At 36.6% G+C, this 19,112-nt stretch overlaps 2 protein-coding genes across 3 annotated transcripts in view; both read left to right on the top strand.

Moving 5' to 3' along the window:
• Window positions 1-16,229, top strand: part of LOC113109176 (NACHT, LRR and PYD domains-containing protein 12-like) — a 32,780-nt gene extending 16,551 nt beyond the window's left edge. The window contains exons 7-10 of the mRNA XM_026272803.1: window positions 1,705-1,878; window positions 10,202-10,375; window positions 15,009-15,187; window positions 15,770-16,229. Coding sequence (XP_026128588.1) covers window positions 1,705-1,878; window positions 10,202-10,375; window positions 15,009-15,187; window positions 15,770-15,771 — 529 coding nt within the window. The 3' untranslated portion in view covers window positions 15,772-16,229. The remainder of the gene's footprint in view (window positions 1-1,704; window positions 1,879-10,201; window positions 10,376-15,008; window positions 15,188-15,769) is intronic.
• The window catches only part of LOC113109173 (NACHT, LRR and PYD domains-containing protein 12-like), a 1,059,377-nt gene that overhangs the window by 199,654 nt on the left and 840,611 nt on the right, over window positions 1-19,112 (top strand). The gene's annotated exons all lie outside the window — the stretch shown is intronic.

Consider the following 19,112-nt stretch of genomic DNA (forward strand, 5'->3'; position numbering starts at 1 on the left):
ATGGTTGCTTGTTTTTTACTTGTTTTGTTGTAAAGAGATTATCTGATTAATAGATCTTTTTTTATATTCCTAGACTTATTTGTTGCAGTTTTTTTATACAGTTATATTGTAAAACTTAAATACCTTTTTTAGTTTGCGGTGTTAGATTTTTGGCTGCATTTGAAGTTCTTTTTTGCATAAGAAAATAAATAATACTGTCAAATTCATGTAAGATAATAAAAATACTGTAATAAATACAGTAGTTCACCATGTATTTGTTCATGTTTTATTGAGGGATCTGTCTGAAGCACACCATAAAAAAATTCTAGCAATTTACACAGGGCTAGTAGTATATACAGCTGTATATACAGATATACACCCAGGTATCGGATCAGTACTCGGTATCGGCCGATACCCTGAGCCCAGGTATCGGAATCGGTATCGGGAAGAGAAAAAGGGTATCGGAACATCTCTAAAAGTAATTCCTTCCATTACAATATTACTGTCTCAGAATTGTAATGTGTTACATTACTCCAGTATTACTTTTGAGTTACTTTCACCAAAATAACTACAGAAATAGAAGTTAATATTCTGAAATGTCAAAATGTACTGCAGAGTATTTTAGCTCCAGTAGAGGAGTAACATAATGACTGTGGGCGATCCAGACTACTAACAATAGAGCTTATAATCGACAAAGTGAAGGATCAAGACAACACAAGACAGGATGACAGCCAGAATCACAAACGATCCAAGTCTGTTACAAGTATGGTAGAGGTAAAGAGATTATCTGGCAATATCTGTGAATTGCTTGGGTCTATTCATATTAGACACAACAGGACTATATGTAAACTCTAATGCCATATACAATTGTAAAATGACAAGATGCGCACACATCCATCTGGTGAATGTACAGTCTTCTGCTATCTTCACTCATTAGCCTCTTTTCCACTGTCCAGTGTGAGCCGAGGCTAACAGCGAGCCGGACGGAGCTAATAGCCTCGGACCTCGAGCACAGAGGACGAGATCATTCTGTGTCATGACCGTATCCTCACACACTCCTGTAAACCCCGTCCTAAACACACCTTCACTGGACTACGTCACACAATACAGAGTTACACCAGCAAGAGAGAGATGAATGAAAAAACATCACTAAACAAATATATCAGAAGCTGACGTTTAGTCTTTATTTCCAAACGTGGACACCACACGCAGCTATTGACTGACCACAAACAGGAAATGGAACTAATTTGCTGCATCTTTGATTCGTTCATGTCTCGCTGTTTTATTCTTTTCTATTTTCTTTAAACAATTCAATTTTGGGCTAAAAGTAAAGTGTGTTGTAAAGCGTTACTGAACAAGTACAGAGTAAAATATTACTGAAAATTGATTAGTAATGCCTTTCACTACTGTGTTACAGCAAAAACTAATATGTTACTGTAATGTGTTACTCCCAACACTGGTTACAAGTTATTTCAAAATCATTAATAATTGTAATGTTTCCAATCACATGCCTTTATTTAGTTAAAAATCCTTATAGTGAATTAAATAATTATTTTCTTTTTGAATGAGGCTTTAAATGATTTATGATCATGTTTTTTCTTTGACATTTTAAATCTCAGTCCAGTGATGCATCACACATTGATTTGTTCTTTCTCTTTACTAATGGATTCACAGCTAAACTGATCTGATCTGAGAGAGTGAAGAGTGTGTCATTGTTCTCTACAGGTTGATTGATTGTGGCGTCACAGATGAAGGTTGTTCTGCTCTGGCTTCAGCTCTGAGATCAAACCCCTCACACCTGAGAGAACTGGATCTGTCTGAGAATAAAATAAGAGATTCGGGAGTGAAGTGTCTCTGTGCTGGACTGGAGGATCCTCGCTGTAAACTGGAGAAACTGCGGTAAGATTATAAAGATTATATATTGCTGGGTGACAGGGCCTTTAATTGGAGTAAATAATAATAGATATTACTGAATTCATGACAAATGCATCAAACTTAATAATGTATCTGTGTCCCATAGAAATGCACTTGACAGTAAAGCATTGATTTTGAGCTAGAATGCAGGAAATCTATTGATAAATAAATTCTGTCATCATTTCCTCACCCTCATGTCGATCCAAACCTGTGTGACTTAGTTTCTTCTGTAGAACACAACACATATTTTGTAGAACGTGACCAAACCATTTTTGTTTACCCTTGATTTCTGTGTGGAACAAAAAACTTATTGAATTTCTGAAATTATCTTTTATGTTCCACAGAAGAAAGAAATTCATACAGGTTTGAAATGACACGATTTTGACAAAATGACAATTTTCATTTTTGGGTGAACTGTCCTTTTAAGAACGTATTTACTGGTAATATTTAATATTTAAGTATGCTAATAACAGTAACATTTATAATAAATACATCTCTATTGTACAGTGTTAATAACTGCAAGTTAAATTACTATGGTGATGAATTTACAAGTCTATGTTTTGTCATTTTCCAATTGACCTCGTCATGAAGTTTAGATTGTGGTGTGTGTTTTCAGCCAGCATCACTACAGAAGCTTTAATGTTCTCATATCACACGACTGTAAAACACAATTCTGTGTCACATCTGAATGGATCAAGACACTTGTGTTGTTGATCACTTTACTCCTGATGACCAGTACATCCCTGTCTGTGGGTTAAAAGTCAGACTCTCTGACCATTAGACCACGACTGCCCCATATAGATGATTGATAGATTAGAAATATTAGACAGAATGGAAGGTTAAATGAGTTTGAATTGTCTAGAAATAGAACATAGAATGGCAGTTAAATGAAGTCTAAAGACCTTCAGTTTGTTTACATTTGAATTTTGACAGTTGGAGTTTGAATAGTCTTGGCTCATCTGAACATTTCCTCAATGTAAGTCTGTGGGATTCTGATGATTTTAATCTTCATTTTTAGGTAAACTGTAAATCGTAATTAGAGGAGCAAGTGAGTGTTTCTCCAGACAGATCTGTGCTTATATCACTATGAAACAATATCTCACATTCAGCTCTGTGTGTCTGTTCAGTCCTGAAGCACATGACAGTTTTAAACAGCAGCATTGAGCATCAACATGCAGAAATCTGATTCTATCAGCAGCAGTTTGTGGCAATGCTTGTCATTATATCTCCTCTCCTGCTCTGAGACCAGAGTCAATAACAAACTAAACACACTTCAACTACAATTAACACTGTGTCATTGTTCTCTACAGGTTGATGAAGTGTGGTGTCACAGATGAAGGTTGTTCTGCTCTGACTTCAGCTCTGAGATCAAACCCCTCACACCTGAGAGAACTGAATCTGACTCTGAATAAACTACGACCATCAGAAGTGAAGTTACTCTCTGATCTGAAAGATGATCCACGTTATAAACTGGAGACATTATACTACTGTGAGTATATTATTATTTAAATCTTTTAAAATGGCCAAAGTTTAGTAACAGACATATTTGGAGAATCTAAGATAATAATTCAGCTCCACTTTAGCTTCTGTTCTTTAAACTGTTTAATTCTGTGATGATCTATGAATATATGAATATGTTCATCTCCTCCAGTGTCTCTGTGTGTAAATGATTAAGAGAGAGTTGTTGATCATTCACTGTTATTAATCTATGATCAGTTGTTCATCAGATCAGAGTATGTGAGCGGAGTGGAGCGTCAACAATTTCTCCTCCGCGCTCCGATCATTTAATTATCACTCCGCTCCGCTCCACTCCACACTCACTGATATCAGAAACACCGCTCCACCTTCACTCCACGTCTAAAGTATTTCAGTATGTGTGAAATTACACACTTCAACTTCTGTTCATAACCTATATTAAACAATAAATTAATTGTACTCGTGACGGAGCGGTGCTGGAGCGCTCTTGGAGCGCTCTTGGAGCGAGTGAAAACCACGACGCTCCGACTTTTAAAAGATCTGCTCCTCGCTCCAGTCAAAATCACACGCTCCACTCCGCGCTCCGCTCACATACTCTGATTCATATCTCTGACTGTAATATGAATATACTGTGTGTTTCTGAGCTGGATCTGCTGATGTGATGTGACAGCAGTAATGTCTCATACTCATATCTGACTGTCTGTGTGTTTTAGTGTAGGACTCTCAGTATTTAGACGTCAGTTCAGTTTCCTCAGGATCAGCTGATGGTGAATAAGAGCCGCTACAGGAATCAGTGATGTGAAGTTAAATGAATGCATGGAAGTGTAATGTGTGGAGCAGTGTTGATGAACAGAAGAAACAAGCTTCAAGGAAACTAAACTAATTCAGCAAAAGACATTTTTATCCAAAGGACATTAAGAAAATAGTTGATATGTTTATACAGCACTGTAAACCAAGAAAATCAATGTGATATTTTCAGTGATGAACTTATATCCTGAGCTGTCCAGATTTAATATAGATCATCATAACTGTGTATCCTGAAATTCAGAAATAGACAACTTATCACTTGTACATTTTCTTATATTTTAATCCAGTCTAACATTTGAGTTTGTAACCTTTGTATATATGTGTTTATTTCTATTAAAATATGTGTCATTTCGAGAAGAGGGACTTCCACTTGATATCATCATGAGAAATGTGTGTCCTGCTGTATCTTGATTTAAATACAACTCAAAACTTTTTTTTTTCATTGGCACGGTATGAAAACATATAAATACATAGTAAATGTAAAAGTACCTATTCAAATAAAATGAGAAACAAAGCACAATATCAATTAGAAATGAAATACAGAATATAGACTTAAAATTCACCAAATAAATAAAACTGCAAACAGAAATGTAATTGTTTGATCAAAATGATTGCTACTGACAATAGTAGGAACTGGATGTTGTTGGTTCAGCTGTGTTTGATCAGGGTTGGAGCCAGAGAAAACTTTTTGATTTGAAATTCAAGGTAAATTGTACTTTATTTTGTGTGTCAGGAAACATGCAAGTATCTTCTGCTGCATCCAAAAAGTTTTCACGCCCCGGCTCTTAATGCATCGTGTTTCCTTCAGGAGCATCAGTGAGTGTGTGAATCTTCTGTAATAGTTGTGTTTGAGTCTCTCAGTTGTCTTCAGTGTGAAAAGATGGATCTCAAAATCATACAGTCATTGCTGGAAAGAGTTCAGATACGCAAAAGATGCTGGAAAACTGAAGAATCTGCAGGAGCTAGAGGATTTCTATTATTTTTAAACATAATCATCTATTATATAAAATATCTTACTCGGGTCAGTACTAAAAAAATACCATGCATTTTGTATGATCTCTTACTTTGTTAAAATGATTCACTATTTCTCAGATTCTGTAACATTCGTATGCCGCTGTAAATATCAGCATCTGCAGCAGATTACAGCATATTTTTGCTGTGTTTGATTCTTTAAATCTTCCTCTTAAACATGTCTAATAAGGCTTTCAAAAAAAAAATCTATTCTAATGCAAAAGTGCTGATGAATTTGAAATAATTATGTGGATTTGTTTCTAATTGTTTAAGCAACGTAATTAATTAATACACTTTTAAACATGCACTTTTTTTTCAAAGATAGTCGTGTTTTATTGCTTTGCAGAAACGTTCATTAGTAATATTTCACTTGATGTGTCTCTTGTGTCCTCAGGACAGAAAACAAAAGCATCCCTCCAACTGAAATTATGCCTTTTAAATTCCAATATTATTAGAAAATGTATTATATTTAAGTACAAAACTCGAATTAGGTTTTTCAGCTCTAGTGTCTAATACACTGAGTTCCAGTTAATCTCAAAGAGAGTTTCAATGTGGTTTATTGGAGCACTAGTGTGATCTTCATTTTATCAAATTATTATAATCACAACTATTCATTTTACAATCCTGCTACTAGCATTTTATTCAGACTAATATATATATATATATATATATATATATATATATATATATATATATATATATATATATATATATATATTTTTTTTTTTTTTTTTTTTTCAAATGAATTTTGCACATAAAATTAATACAAAACGATCTGAATTTTTGATTGTGTAAATTTTTATTATAAACAAGTGTAATTTAACAAAAATGAATATTATATGGGATTTAAAACAGTTTTGAATTAGATTTAAATTGTTTTGTTTGTTTTTTCACTTTAATATTTAACGTTTGAAATTTAACACAATGGATTTTTAAGGCAAAGTTTTCTAGACATGTATTTTCAACAGATTTTTTGTTCTGACTTCTTAGACTGCAAATATCCAGTTTTTAAAAATACAGCTTCAAGTTTTCAAAACGAAGAAGAAATTCAGAACATCAAATTCAATTTTCTAAAATTCAAAGAGGGACACCGCCGAAATACTGCTGCTCCCGGAACCAGATTTCAGACAGACACCTCAGATTTCTGAACCAATAATTGTGATATATTGTAATATATTATTTTCCCTTTTTATTTTCTAATATTTTATATATTTGAGTACATTTAATAATATATTGATGATACATGTATTATATAATATATTGCAAAATATACAAATGATTGCCGCTTTCAATATATTGCAATATATTGGAAAAAATAAATATATATAAGAATGTATGCTTAATATATTACATGATATTTTCCAATATACTGCAATATATTTTTGTTTCATAAGGGGAATGCAATTTACCAAAGAAAAGAAAATATGAGGCAGAACGCACGCTTGCTGTTCTCTGGTGAATTCTCTCTTCATGAACAACAATGTAGAGCTGTGCACACAATGTAAGTAAGAGATTAATTTGACAGTGTGAACAGCTTCAGTGATTATAATCAGAGTTTTTGAGAGAGCTTGAACTCTTGCTAGACTGAAGTCAATGATAATGTTCTTGACTTTGAGGATTGATTCTTTGCTCTCTTTCTGTTCAGTGAAACGCTTATAATTGGGAACTTACAATGTTTTGACTAATTCATGTTAAATACAAAGTCAGTCGTGTTAAATATATTTTATGACATGGTTCATTTGTGGTTACAGAGCTGACGTTAGATCAAACCAAGATTTCATCATAACGGGACAAAAGCATGACAAGCACAAGAGATGCAATTAAGTTTAATTTATAGTGAATTTTTTACATCGGTCAAAAGCTAAAAAATAATTAATCTGTTTTCTTTTTCTCAAGTCTTACAGACACAATCGACACACTTAAAGAGGCAATAGACCCTTCAGCCGTTTTCATCCTCTGTGTCACAAGAGAAGACATGTTCTCCTGAGGCCTGACACAGAAGAAGTCCTCTCCGAAGAATCCCCTCAGAGTCTCTTTCATTGGCGATCCTGGGATAGATCGAGCTGCTCTGATGAAACAATTCCTGACCGCTGTGTGTTTGTTCTCAGATGAAGCACCATTGCATTAATTATGCAGTTTTATCAAATGTAGTCATCATCTTCTTAAGTAACTTCATTGCATTTGTTTATTAGTACTGGAAACTTGCTTTTTTCACAGAAATGATGTCCGGAATTGAGGAAAGATTATTTGAGGGAGAGAGCACTGGGAACAATCTGAAGTATTCAATTACAGACTTTCAGAAGGACAATTTCAGGAAGGTTTATTATCATTACAGCTGGGTAAAATAATATTGATGTCTCAATTTTAATCGAACCAGTCTCATCTTTACAAACTGATTGGTAAATCCCAAGGATGGATCGTCTCTTCACAGCTGATGAATGAACAGAACATTATAGCACATCTCTCATCCATTAAACTACAATAGTCTTTGTGCTTTGTTACTTTTGATAAGAAACAAAGTCTCAGATTTGAATTCTGTCCATCTTATCTTGAAATGTAACCAATAAATCTGACTGTGGTGCTCTCTATCTAATGCAGTGACGATCACGCAGTGTGTCTCAGGTCAAGTGAAGCGACAGCATGCAGCACACTTGAAAGATCACGTCTTCCTCTGTTTTTAACACCAGTTACGGGCTACAGCCCCAAATAAACTTGAATGAATGCCAAAGGGTCTGTAAACAGATACAGGACAATTTACTGACATGAATCCTGTCACATGTAATCGCTCAATCAGTGCTTCAGCTGTACTTCAGAGACGTCACAAACAGCTCGTCAACAAGATGTCATGTTTCTCATCAAATCCATATTCAGGGACCATCAACTTGGTATTCAGCTAGAAAATTACTTCTGGAGAGGAGCATTTTGATAAATAAATACACCATATTACATTCATTGTAATGTTTAATCAATATTGTTGTTGTACTTTAGGATAGTTGGTGAAATAATGGCAGTGAGCATTACTCAGGACGGACCTTTATCATGGAGTGGATTTACAATTTCATTTCTTCCGGGAGATTAATAAAGATGAGCTGACATAACAGATGCAGACCTGCTAGATCTGATTGACAAGGTTTTCTAATTCAACTCAATTCAGATTTGTATATACAGTATTGTTCAAAATAATAGCAGTACAATGTGACTAACCAGAATAATCAAGGTTTTTAGTATATTTTTTATTGCTACGTGGCAAACAAGTTACCAGTAGGTTCAGTAGATTGTCAGAAAACAAACAAGACCCAGCATTCATGATATGCACGCTCTTAAGGCTGTGCAATTGGGCAATTAGTTGAAAGGGGTGTGTTCAAAAAAATAGCAGTGTCTACCTTTGACTGTACAAACTCAAAACTATTTTGTACAAACATTTTTTTTTTCTGGGATTTAGCAATCCTGTGAATCACTAAACTAATATTTAGTTGTATGACCACAGTTTTTTAAAACTGCTTGACATCTGTGTGGCATGGAGTCAACCAACTTGTGGCACCTCTCAGCTGTTATTCCACTCCATGATTCTTTAACAACATTCCACAATTCATTCACATTTCTTGGTTTTGCTTCAGAAACAGCATTTTTGATATCACCCCACAAGTTCTCAATTGGATTAAGGTCTGGAGATTGGGCTGGCCACTCCATAACATTAATTTTGTTGGTTTGGAACCAAGACTTTGCCCGTTTACTAGTGTGTTTTGGGTCATTGTCTTGTTGAAACAACCATTTCAAGGGCATGTCCTCTTTAGCATAGGGCAACATGACCTCTTCAAGTATTTTAACATATGCAAACTGATCCATGATCCCTGGTATGCAATAAATAGGCCCAACACCATAGTAGGAGAAACATGCCCATATCATGATGCTTGCACCTCCATGCTTCACTGTCTTCACTGTGTACTGTGGCTTGAATTCAGAGTTTGGGGGTCGTCTCACAAACTGCCTGTGGCCCTTGGACCCAAAAAGAACAATTTTACTCTCATCAGTCCACAAAATGTTCCTCCATTTCTCTTTAGGCCAGTTGATGTGTTCTTTGGCAAATTGTAACCTCTTCTGCACATGCCTTTTTTTTAACAGAGGGACTTTGTGGGGGATTCTTGAAAATAGATTAGCTTCACACAGACGTCTTCTAACTGTCACAGTACTTACAGGTAACTCCAGACTGTCTTTGATCATCCTGGAGGTGATCATTGGCTGAGCCTTTGCCATTCTGGTTATTCTTCTATCCATTTGGATGGTTGTCTTCCGTTTTCTTCCACGTCTCTCTGGTTTTGCTCTCCATTTTAAGGCATTGGAGATCATTTTAGCTGAACAGCCTATCATTTTTTGCACCTCTTTATAGGTTTTCCCCTCTCTAATCAACTTTTTAATCAAAGTACGCTGTTCTTCTGAACAATGTCTTGAACGACCCATTTTCCTCAGCTTTCAAATGCATGTTCAACAAGTGTTGGCTTCATCCTTAAATAGGGGCCACCTGATTCACACCTGTTTCTTCACAAAATTGATGACCTCAGTGATTGAATGCCACACTGCTATTTTTTTGAACACACCCCTTTCAACTAATTCAACTAATTGCCCAATTGCCCAATTGCACAGCCTTAAGAGCGTGCATATCATGAAGGCTGGGTCTCATTTGTTTTCTGAGAATCTACTGAACCTACTGGTAACTTGTTTGCCATGTAGCAATAAAAAATATACGAAAAACCTTGATTATTCTGGTTAGTAACATTGTACTGCTATTATTTTGAACAATACTGTAAGACATTAAAAATCCTGAGAGTGTAAAGGAGTTTTTTTCTTTTTGAATGAGGTTTTAAATTATTTATCATATTTTGATTTCTTTTTTGACATTTTAAATCTCAGTCCAGTGATTCATCATACATTGATTTGTTCTTTCTCTTTACTAATGGATTCACAGCTAAACTGATCTGATCTGAGAGAGTGAAGAGTGTGTCATTGTTCTCTACAGGTTGAGTTATTGTGACGTCACAGATGAAGGTTGTTCTGTTCTGACTTCAGCTCTGAGATCAAACCCCTCACACCTGAGACAACTGAGTCTGTCTGTGAATAAAATAAGAGATTTGGGAGTGAAGTGTCTCTGTGCTGGACTGGAGGATCCTCGCTATAAACTGGAGAAACTGCGGTAAGATCACTCAAACCTGTGACCTGTGGTCAGGGCTGGACTGGGGTTAAAATTCAGCCCTGGACAAATCCAGTCCATCTGACCCAAGTGTTCCTCCATGAATGTTTTACTGGGTGACAGGGACTTTAATTGGAGTAAATAATACTAGATATTACTGAATTCATGACAAATATAACAAACTTAATAATGTATTTGTGTCACATAGAAATGCACTTGACAGTAAAGCATTGATTTTGAGCTAGAATGCAGGAAATCTATTGATAAATAAATTCTGTCATCATTTCCTCACCCTCGAGTCAATTCAAACCTGTGTGACTTAAGCCGGGCTCAAACTACAGGAGTTTTTTAAAATCATAACCGATTTTGAAATCTGGTTGCAGCACACACACGAGGAGAATCTCTTTCAGATTATCTTCCCTCAAATATTAAACATGCACACACTTCAAGATTTGAACATCGTGGCACATCACACACTGTAAGATATTATTAAGATTATCACGCCAGAGGGAGCGCCTCACGTGATCTCACGCAGAAGATCGTCAAGGTTCTTTTTTTTTATATATATATATATTCTGTCTGTCTTCACTCACCTGGTTTTCACTTATTTCACTCCAGCGCTCTTATAGCTACTTACAGTTGTGATGCGTTTTCGCACACATTACAGACCGTTGTGTTTGTCCAGTACAGTTTTCTCTATCTCCACTAGCTTTCGAAGCCCTGCATCAGCTGATTTGTGTTTTTGCGCATTGAATGTGAAAAGTACTGACGTAATCATATAGCCATCATCATCCCGATTTAAATCCTAAATATCAAACATGTTTGATAATAATCAGGGCTGCCCCGATTTGTGTGCGAGCAGATCTGGAGGTGCGACATCGGGACAGATCGAGGTGCTCGACAAGATGTTTGCTCCGATTATCGGGAGGGGGAAATTGGGGCTAAATTGGGCTAAAAATCCTGTAGTGTGAGCCTGGCTTTAGTTTCTTCTGTAGAACACAACAGATATTTTGTAGAACAATACAATACAATACCCTTGATTTCTGTATGGACAAAAACTTCTTGAATTTCTGAAATTACCTTCTTTTATATTCCACAGAAGAAAGAAATTCATACAGGTTTGAAATGACACGATGTTGAGAAAATGCCAATTTTCATTTTGGGTGAACTAAGAACTTATTTACTGCTAATATTTAATATTAAGCAGGCTAATAACGGTAACATTTATAATAAATACATCTCTATTGTACAGTGTTAATAACTGCAAGTTAAATTACTATGATGATGAATTTACAAGTCTATGTTTTGTCATTTTCCAATTGACCTCGTCATGAAGTTTAGATTGTGGTGTGTGTTTTCAGCCGGCATCACTACAGAAGCTTTAATGTTCTCATATCACACGACTGTAAAACACAATTCTGTGTCACATCTGAATGGATCAAGACACTTGTGTTGTTGATCACTTTACTCCTGATGACCAGTACATCCCTGTCTGTGGGTTACAAGTCAGACTCTGACCATTAGACCACGACTGCCCCATATACAAAGCTGCCAACTCTCACACATTCAGGGTGAGACTCACACAAAAGGGTTGTCTTGCCCCGGCAACCAAAAATACAGTTCTTTTGTGACATTTGGCGACGCTCTCGCTCTGATCAGTGAAGTCTGTTGTGCTCTCAGTGCTCTGCTATACGGGAGCGCACGCTCTTCAGGCAGAAGTGCCTCAGGACCCATATAAGGAAATTCCACTCCATCTAACGTCACACAGAGCCATACTCGAAAAAAACTTTCCGAAACTTGTGACAAACCGGAAGTTCTCGAAAATACTCCTTCAAACGTACAACTTAATTTTTTAAACTTTGTCCATGTTTAGCATGGGAATCCAACTCTTTAACAGTGTAAAAAACTCAGTATGCATGAAATAGCATTTCACCCCCTCTTAAAAGATGGTGCTCACTTTAAAAAAAAAAATGGCATAAATGTAAAAATAAAACCTTTAGGAGTCAGCTGTCAGCACAATTAGAAATAAGATATCAGCTCAATAACACACTCAGCAAAATATTGTGTAATTATCGTTATTGATAAAATCCCAGAAATCACAGAGATATCATATTGTCAATATTGCAAACCCTTTATGTATTTACTGTGGCCTCATCTGGCCACCCCTATTATAATTTTCTTGGGCGCCACTGCTCCCATCTGCACCGTGTGAATGGTGAACGCAGGCAGGTCAGTGAGTTACAGGGCGCTCCGTGTCTCCGTCCAGTTTAGGCTAGTAACTAATAGACCTATGCTGTTATATAGTTTATATAGAATTAAGTTAGCATTAGCAGAGTTGATGTGTTTTGCAGCACTGAGCAATTATTTTACATATTTGTATCATAAAAAAACAGTACAAAAGCATTTCAAGATGACAAATATGTGGACATGCCTAGTAGGTAATTTTAATTATTGTTAATAATAATATTAATATTGTTAATGTTAATAAATGTTTGTGAAAATAAAATGAAATGTAAATCTCCCAAGAAATTCTGTACAGATACTAAATACTTTGACAGTGTAGAGATTAAAGTGAAGTGAAGTGACATTCAGCCAAGTATGGTGACCCATACTCAGAATTTGTGCTCTGCATTTAACCCATCCGAAATGCACACACACAGAGCAGTGAACACACACACACACACACTGTGAGCACACACCCGGAGCAGTGGGCAGCCATTTATGCTGCGGCGCCCGGGGAGCAGTTGGGGGTTCGATGCCTTGCTCAAGGGCACCTAAGTCGTGGTAATGAAGGTGGAGAGAGAACTATACATGCACTACCCCTACCCACAATTCCGTCCGGCCCGAGACTAGAACCCACAACCCTTCGATTGGGAGTCCGACCCTCTAACCATTAGGCCACGACTTCCCAAGGTGAAGAGACACTTTTGTCAGCACAATAAAGAACCTGAGATACTTTGATCTCCTGAGAAACAGACAATACAAACATACACGAGCATCTTCGAGACACCCCATGGACTGGAGGAGCAGGAGACCTCCTCCCCTTCTGGCCATTTGTTTCATTATAAATCCCTTCACCCATTCTTCCTTCTACTCAGTCTGCTCAAAATGATTACATGAAAATGTCAATGTCTGGTATCATTTGAAATGTCTCAGTGCAACTGGTACAATGGTCTCAATCTTACAAAAGTAGATTAGAAGATACAGATCCGAAGAGTCAAGAGATATTTTGATTACTGTGATGGGAGTGTCCTTTCCTAGGGTCCTCCATGTAAATTGCCCCCTGTTCCCATTGAGGTGTAAAACCACCCAGGCTTGGGACCTGAGTTAATGCAAATTCCAATTGTTAGTTCCTGTCTCCATCTCGGGGGTTGTTTTCTTGGTCTGAGGTATTTAAAGGATTGCAGCAAAAGGATCAGCGCGATTCTGTAGCCAGAAAGCCTGTAGTGTGTTGTGTGTCTCTTCACTTCATACTATGTATTTTCTAAGGTCAGGTATGCTTATTTTACTTTAAGATTAATCTTTGAGAATTTGATGTTTTATAATGCTATGATTTGATATGGTTCAATTGGATATGTAATTGGCAGAACACATATTTACCTGACTGATAATAAATTGTTACATTTGATTTTATTCTGTTTTACTCTGTGATTATTGACTCTAGTAGATTACGTTATCCTTGTTAGCAACATGAGCACCTGAATGAACAAGTTAATATAAGAGTAGGAGTTAACTAGAATAATCAAATGTCAGAAGAATACTAATTAAAAAGGCATTCAACCAATTTGCATTTCAACCTAAATTCGAGGTCATACTAAAATGGAGTCAGATTAAATAAATAATGGAGTCAGATTTGAGTTTAACCTAAATTGAATTAACTCTACGCGCTGAAAGACCGAACACGCAGGAAACCTTCATCCAGCACCAGATTCCTTCCTTGGGCCGAGTGCCTGGACCTTACAACAGTCAATATATACTTAATACACTTCTGCTAATGCAAGGATTTTTTGCTTGTATTTTTCTCCACACCAAGCCACGCCCATCTATAAGCCCCTCCCCATATCAAATCCCTGCCCCCAAAATCACACTCTAAGCTGAACTCAAAAGTTGGCAGCCCTGCCATATAGATGATTGATAGATTAGAAATATTAGACAGAATGGAAGGTTAAATGAGTTTGAATGGTCTAGAAATAGAACATAGAATGGCAGTTAAATGGAGTCTAAAGACCTTCAGTTTGTTTACATTTGAATTTTGACAGTTGGAGTTTGAATAGTCTTGGCTCATCTGAACATTTCGTCAATGTAAGTCTGTGGGATTTTGATGATTTTAATCTTCATTTTTAGGTAAACTGTAAGTCATCATTAGAGGAGCAAGTGAGTGTTTCTCCAGACAGATCTGTGCTTATATCACTATGAAACAATATCTCACATTCAGCTCTGTGTGTCTGTTCAGTCCTGAAGCACATGACAGTTTCAAACAGCAGCATTGAGCATCAACATGCAGAAATCTGATTCTATCAGCAGCAGTTTGTGGCAATGCTTGTCATTATATCTCCTCTCCTGCTCTGAGACCAGAGTCAATAACAAACTACACACACTTCAACTACAATTAACACTGTCTCATTGTTCTCTACAGGTTGAGAGATTGTGACGTCACAGATGAAGGTTGTTCTGCTCTGACTTCAGCTCTGAGATCAAACCCCTCACACCTGAGAGAACTGAATCTGATTCTGAATAATCTACGACAATCAGGAGTGAAGTTACTCTCTGATCTGAAACATGATCAACGTTATAAACTGGAGAGATTAGACTACTGTGAGTATATTATTATTTAAATCTTTTAAAATGGGCAAAGTTTAGTAACAGACATATTTGGAGAATATAAGATAATAATTCAGCTCCACTTTAGTTTCTGTTCTTTAAACTGTTTAATTCTGTGATGATCTATGAATATATGAATATGTTCATCTCCTCCAGTGTCTCTGTGTGTAAATGATAAAGAGAGAGTTGTTGATCATTCACTGTTATTAATCTATGATCAGTTGTTCATCAGATCAGAGTATGTGAGCGGAGTGGAGCGTCAACAATTTCTCCTCCGCGCTCCGATCATTTAATTATCACTCCGCTCCGGCTGTTGGCATGAATTGTACTCGTGACGGAGCGGTGCTGGAGCGCTCTTGGAGCGAGTGAAAACCACGACGCTCCGACTTTTAAAAGATCTGCTCCTCGCTCCAGTCAAAATCACACGCTCCACTCCGCGCTCCGCTCACATACTCTGATTCATATCTCTGACTGTAATATGAATATACTGTGCGTTTCTGAGCTGGATCTGCTGATGTGATGTGACAGCAGTAATGTCTCATACTCATATCTGACTGTCTGTGTGTTTTATTGTAGGACTCTCAGTATTTAGACGTCAGTTCAGTTTCCTCAGGATCAGCTGATGGTGAATAAGAGCCGCTACAGGAATCAGTGATGTGAAGTTAAATGAATGCATGGAAGTGTAATGTGTGGAGCAGTGTTGATGAACAGAAGAAACAAGCTTCAAGGAAACTAAACAAATTCAGCAAAAGACGTTTTTAGCCAAAGGACATTAAGAAAATAGTTGATATGTTTATACAGCACTGAAAACCAAGAAAATCAATGTGATATTTTCAGTGATGAGCTTATATCCTGAACTGTCCAGATTTAATATAGATCATCATAACTGTGTATCCTGAAATTCAGAAATAGACAACTTATCACTACATTTTCTTATATTTTAATCCAGTCTAACATTTGAGTGTGTAACCTTTGTATGTATGTGTTTATTTTTATTAAAATATGTATCATCTCGAGAAGAGGGACTTCCACTTGATATCGTCATGATACCTTACATTTCTCTTGGGCTTGTGCTCTCTGTAAATTCTTCTCCTTCACTCTCTGTGTCAGTCTGTTCTTTCTCTCTTTCATCCTGCCTATTATTCACCTGTGTCTTAGAGTCATTTGGCTGCTTCTTGCTAGTCTTCCTGAAGAAGGATGCTATATCTGCTGCCTTTCTCTTCATTTTCCACACATTTCACTGACTGACTGACATAAATACAAATCAAAACACAAGCAAAACATATCAACATTAACATGTTTGAAAAACTGCAAAAAAAAAGTAGGATTATTATTGAGCAGAGATTAGGTGTTTTTGTTGTAGGTACCTAATTTTATCTAGATCTAGAACTCTGCGTCATGCGCATGACGATGCAAATATGATGAGAGCACAGCGGTTATTCACATCAATCTAACGTTAGCGTGTTTACATAGAAAAGTAACGTTACTGTATAAAAAATCTTTATATATTCATTTATATATTCAGAGATAAAATAAACATAGTTTTGAGCATCTGAGTCGGCTAATATGAAGCTAGCTAAGTTAACTGCTCCCTACGTTACCTGTTTGTTACACAGGACAATGATAAAACTTCAGACACAAATAGTTGAACGGAACTAAAATAATAATTTATCTGACTTTAATAACTCACCTGAAAAGATGTGTTTGTGTGCTCAAACACGAGTTGAACCAGACACAAAAGCGAAGCATCACTTCTCGTCTCTCAGTCCTCGACTTTTTACAAATGCTGGAAAGAAGCGCGCGCTACGGAAACTCTCGCGATAACGCATTTGCCTGTAAGTGACAAGTGATTCAATTGTCGCGATAGTTTCGCAGTCCGAACGTAATCTTTTTGCCATGATCGATCGAGGTCATTTTGATCAAACTCTAAGAAAGTATTATTATTATTTATAATAGATTGCGATTATGATCGGGATGACCACTGGGGTGGCCGTGATTATTTCCATGGCAACCCCCCCCCCCCACTAGCTTCACCCCTGCCTGTAGGACGGTGTAAGATGAACCAAACAGTGATCAGAACGTCCCAAAGCTGCCCATAGAACAGAGTGATATGCATCCTTTATTGTGGTGTAACAGTGATCCAATACATTACTGTCTCTGGTGGGACATGTAACATGCTGTCTGTATTTTGGCAGTTTGCGGGAGAGATTGGCTTTATTAAAGTCCCAGAGAATTATTAAAACAGAGTCCGGGTGTTGTTGTTCTGTCTCTGTGATCTGATCAGCGAGTTTCTGTAAAGCTGAGCTCACGTGCGCTTGCGGAGGAATGTAAACACTCACCAGAATGAACGAATGAAACTCCTGCGGTGAATAGAATGGCTTGCAGTTGACAAACAGCATTTCTAGATCAGGACAGCACATCTTCTTTAACACAGTTACATCTGTACACCAGCGTTCATTGATGTAAAAGCATGTCCCGACGCCGCACGATTTCCCCGCTGATTATGCATCCCGATCCGCTCTAAACAGCTGAAAGTCCGGCAGATGGAGCGAGCTGTCCGGTATGACGACATTCAGCTAGGTTTCTGTGAAACACAGAGCGGCAGAGACAAGGTGGTTTTAACTTCCTTGATTTTGCTTCCTTAAACAATACGTTTAAGATCAATTGGTTGAGGCAGTTCTTGAACGATTCTGATTCCTTATGGAATGCTATTCCCAATTATATTTTTTCTAAAGTTGGTGGTCTTCCCTTTCTGTTAGTATGTAATTATAATATTTCTAAATTACCCATAAAATTGTCAAATTTCCATAAGCAGGTACTTCTGGCCTGGCACTTGATTTACAAACATAATTTTAGCCCCCACAGGTATTTTATATGGAATAACCATGATATCCATTACCAAAATAAGACACTCTTTTTTTCAGATTGGTTTAATAATAATATTCTTTTGGTTTCTCAACTTGTAAATCCAAATGGTCATTTGTTTTCTTATTCTGAATTCTTAACTAAATATTGTATTCCTGTCACCCCACGAGACTTTGCCATAGTGATGGATGCCGTTCCCAGTGGAGATATTGCACTTTTGAAAAACTCAGGCAATTCTTTACTCTCTTCTACCTCCTGGTTACAGCCTTGTGAGACAGCAATAGGGAAGATCTGTTTTTATCTAGTCCCTCTCTTAGGAATAGAAAGATTAGACAACTTTTTCAGAATGATATTATTACTGTCCCATCTATAATATCATATTGGAGTAATCCTTTTAATGATATTCCTTGGAAGAAAGTGTGGTCTCTGTCCAACAAATATCTAATCACTAATAAGGTTAAAGAGGTATCATTCAAGTTGCTACATCCATTCTACCCAGTCAATCTTTTTATCAAAAAAAATGTTTCCAGAGTTGGATCCCTTATGCTCCTTCTGTGGAGTGGAAGACGAGTCTATACCTCACCTTTTTTGGGATTGTGTTCATGTAGCTACTTTTTGGGAAAAATTTTGCCTATTTGTACGTACGTACTTATTAGTAAATTTTTCTATGGGGTTTAAGGATGTGTTATTTGGTTGTTATAACTCTGACAAAAATCTGAAAGACAAGTATTTTCTTGTAAATCTTTTTATTTTTCTAGCCAAGTTTTCTGTACACAAGTGTAAATTTTTGTCTGTCAAACCTATTTTTATTGTCTTTTGAAATTACCTTAAATATTACTTGAGTACTATATCTTCTTCCAACAATGCCAAAGCTTTAAAATCAGTTACATTATCCACAAAGTATAATATTTATGTTTTTTTATAATGTAAACAAAAGGGACTCGAGACATCTCTGTCTCTCTTGAATTTATTTAAAGGATATATTACCCCTGGCTCAATTATTATTATTTTGTAAATGTTTTTATTTTTTTTATTATTTTGTTTTACTTTTATC

The sequence above is a fragment of the Carassius auratus genome, chromosome 9 (assembly GCF_003368295.1).
Source record: "Carassius auratus strain Wakin chromosome 9, ASM336829v1, whole genome shotgun sequence".
Taxonomy (NCBI): domain Eukaryota; kingdom Metazoa; phylum Chordata; class Actinopteri; order Cypriniformes; family Cyprinidae; genus Carassius; species Carassius auratus.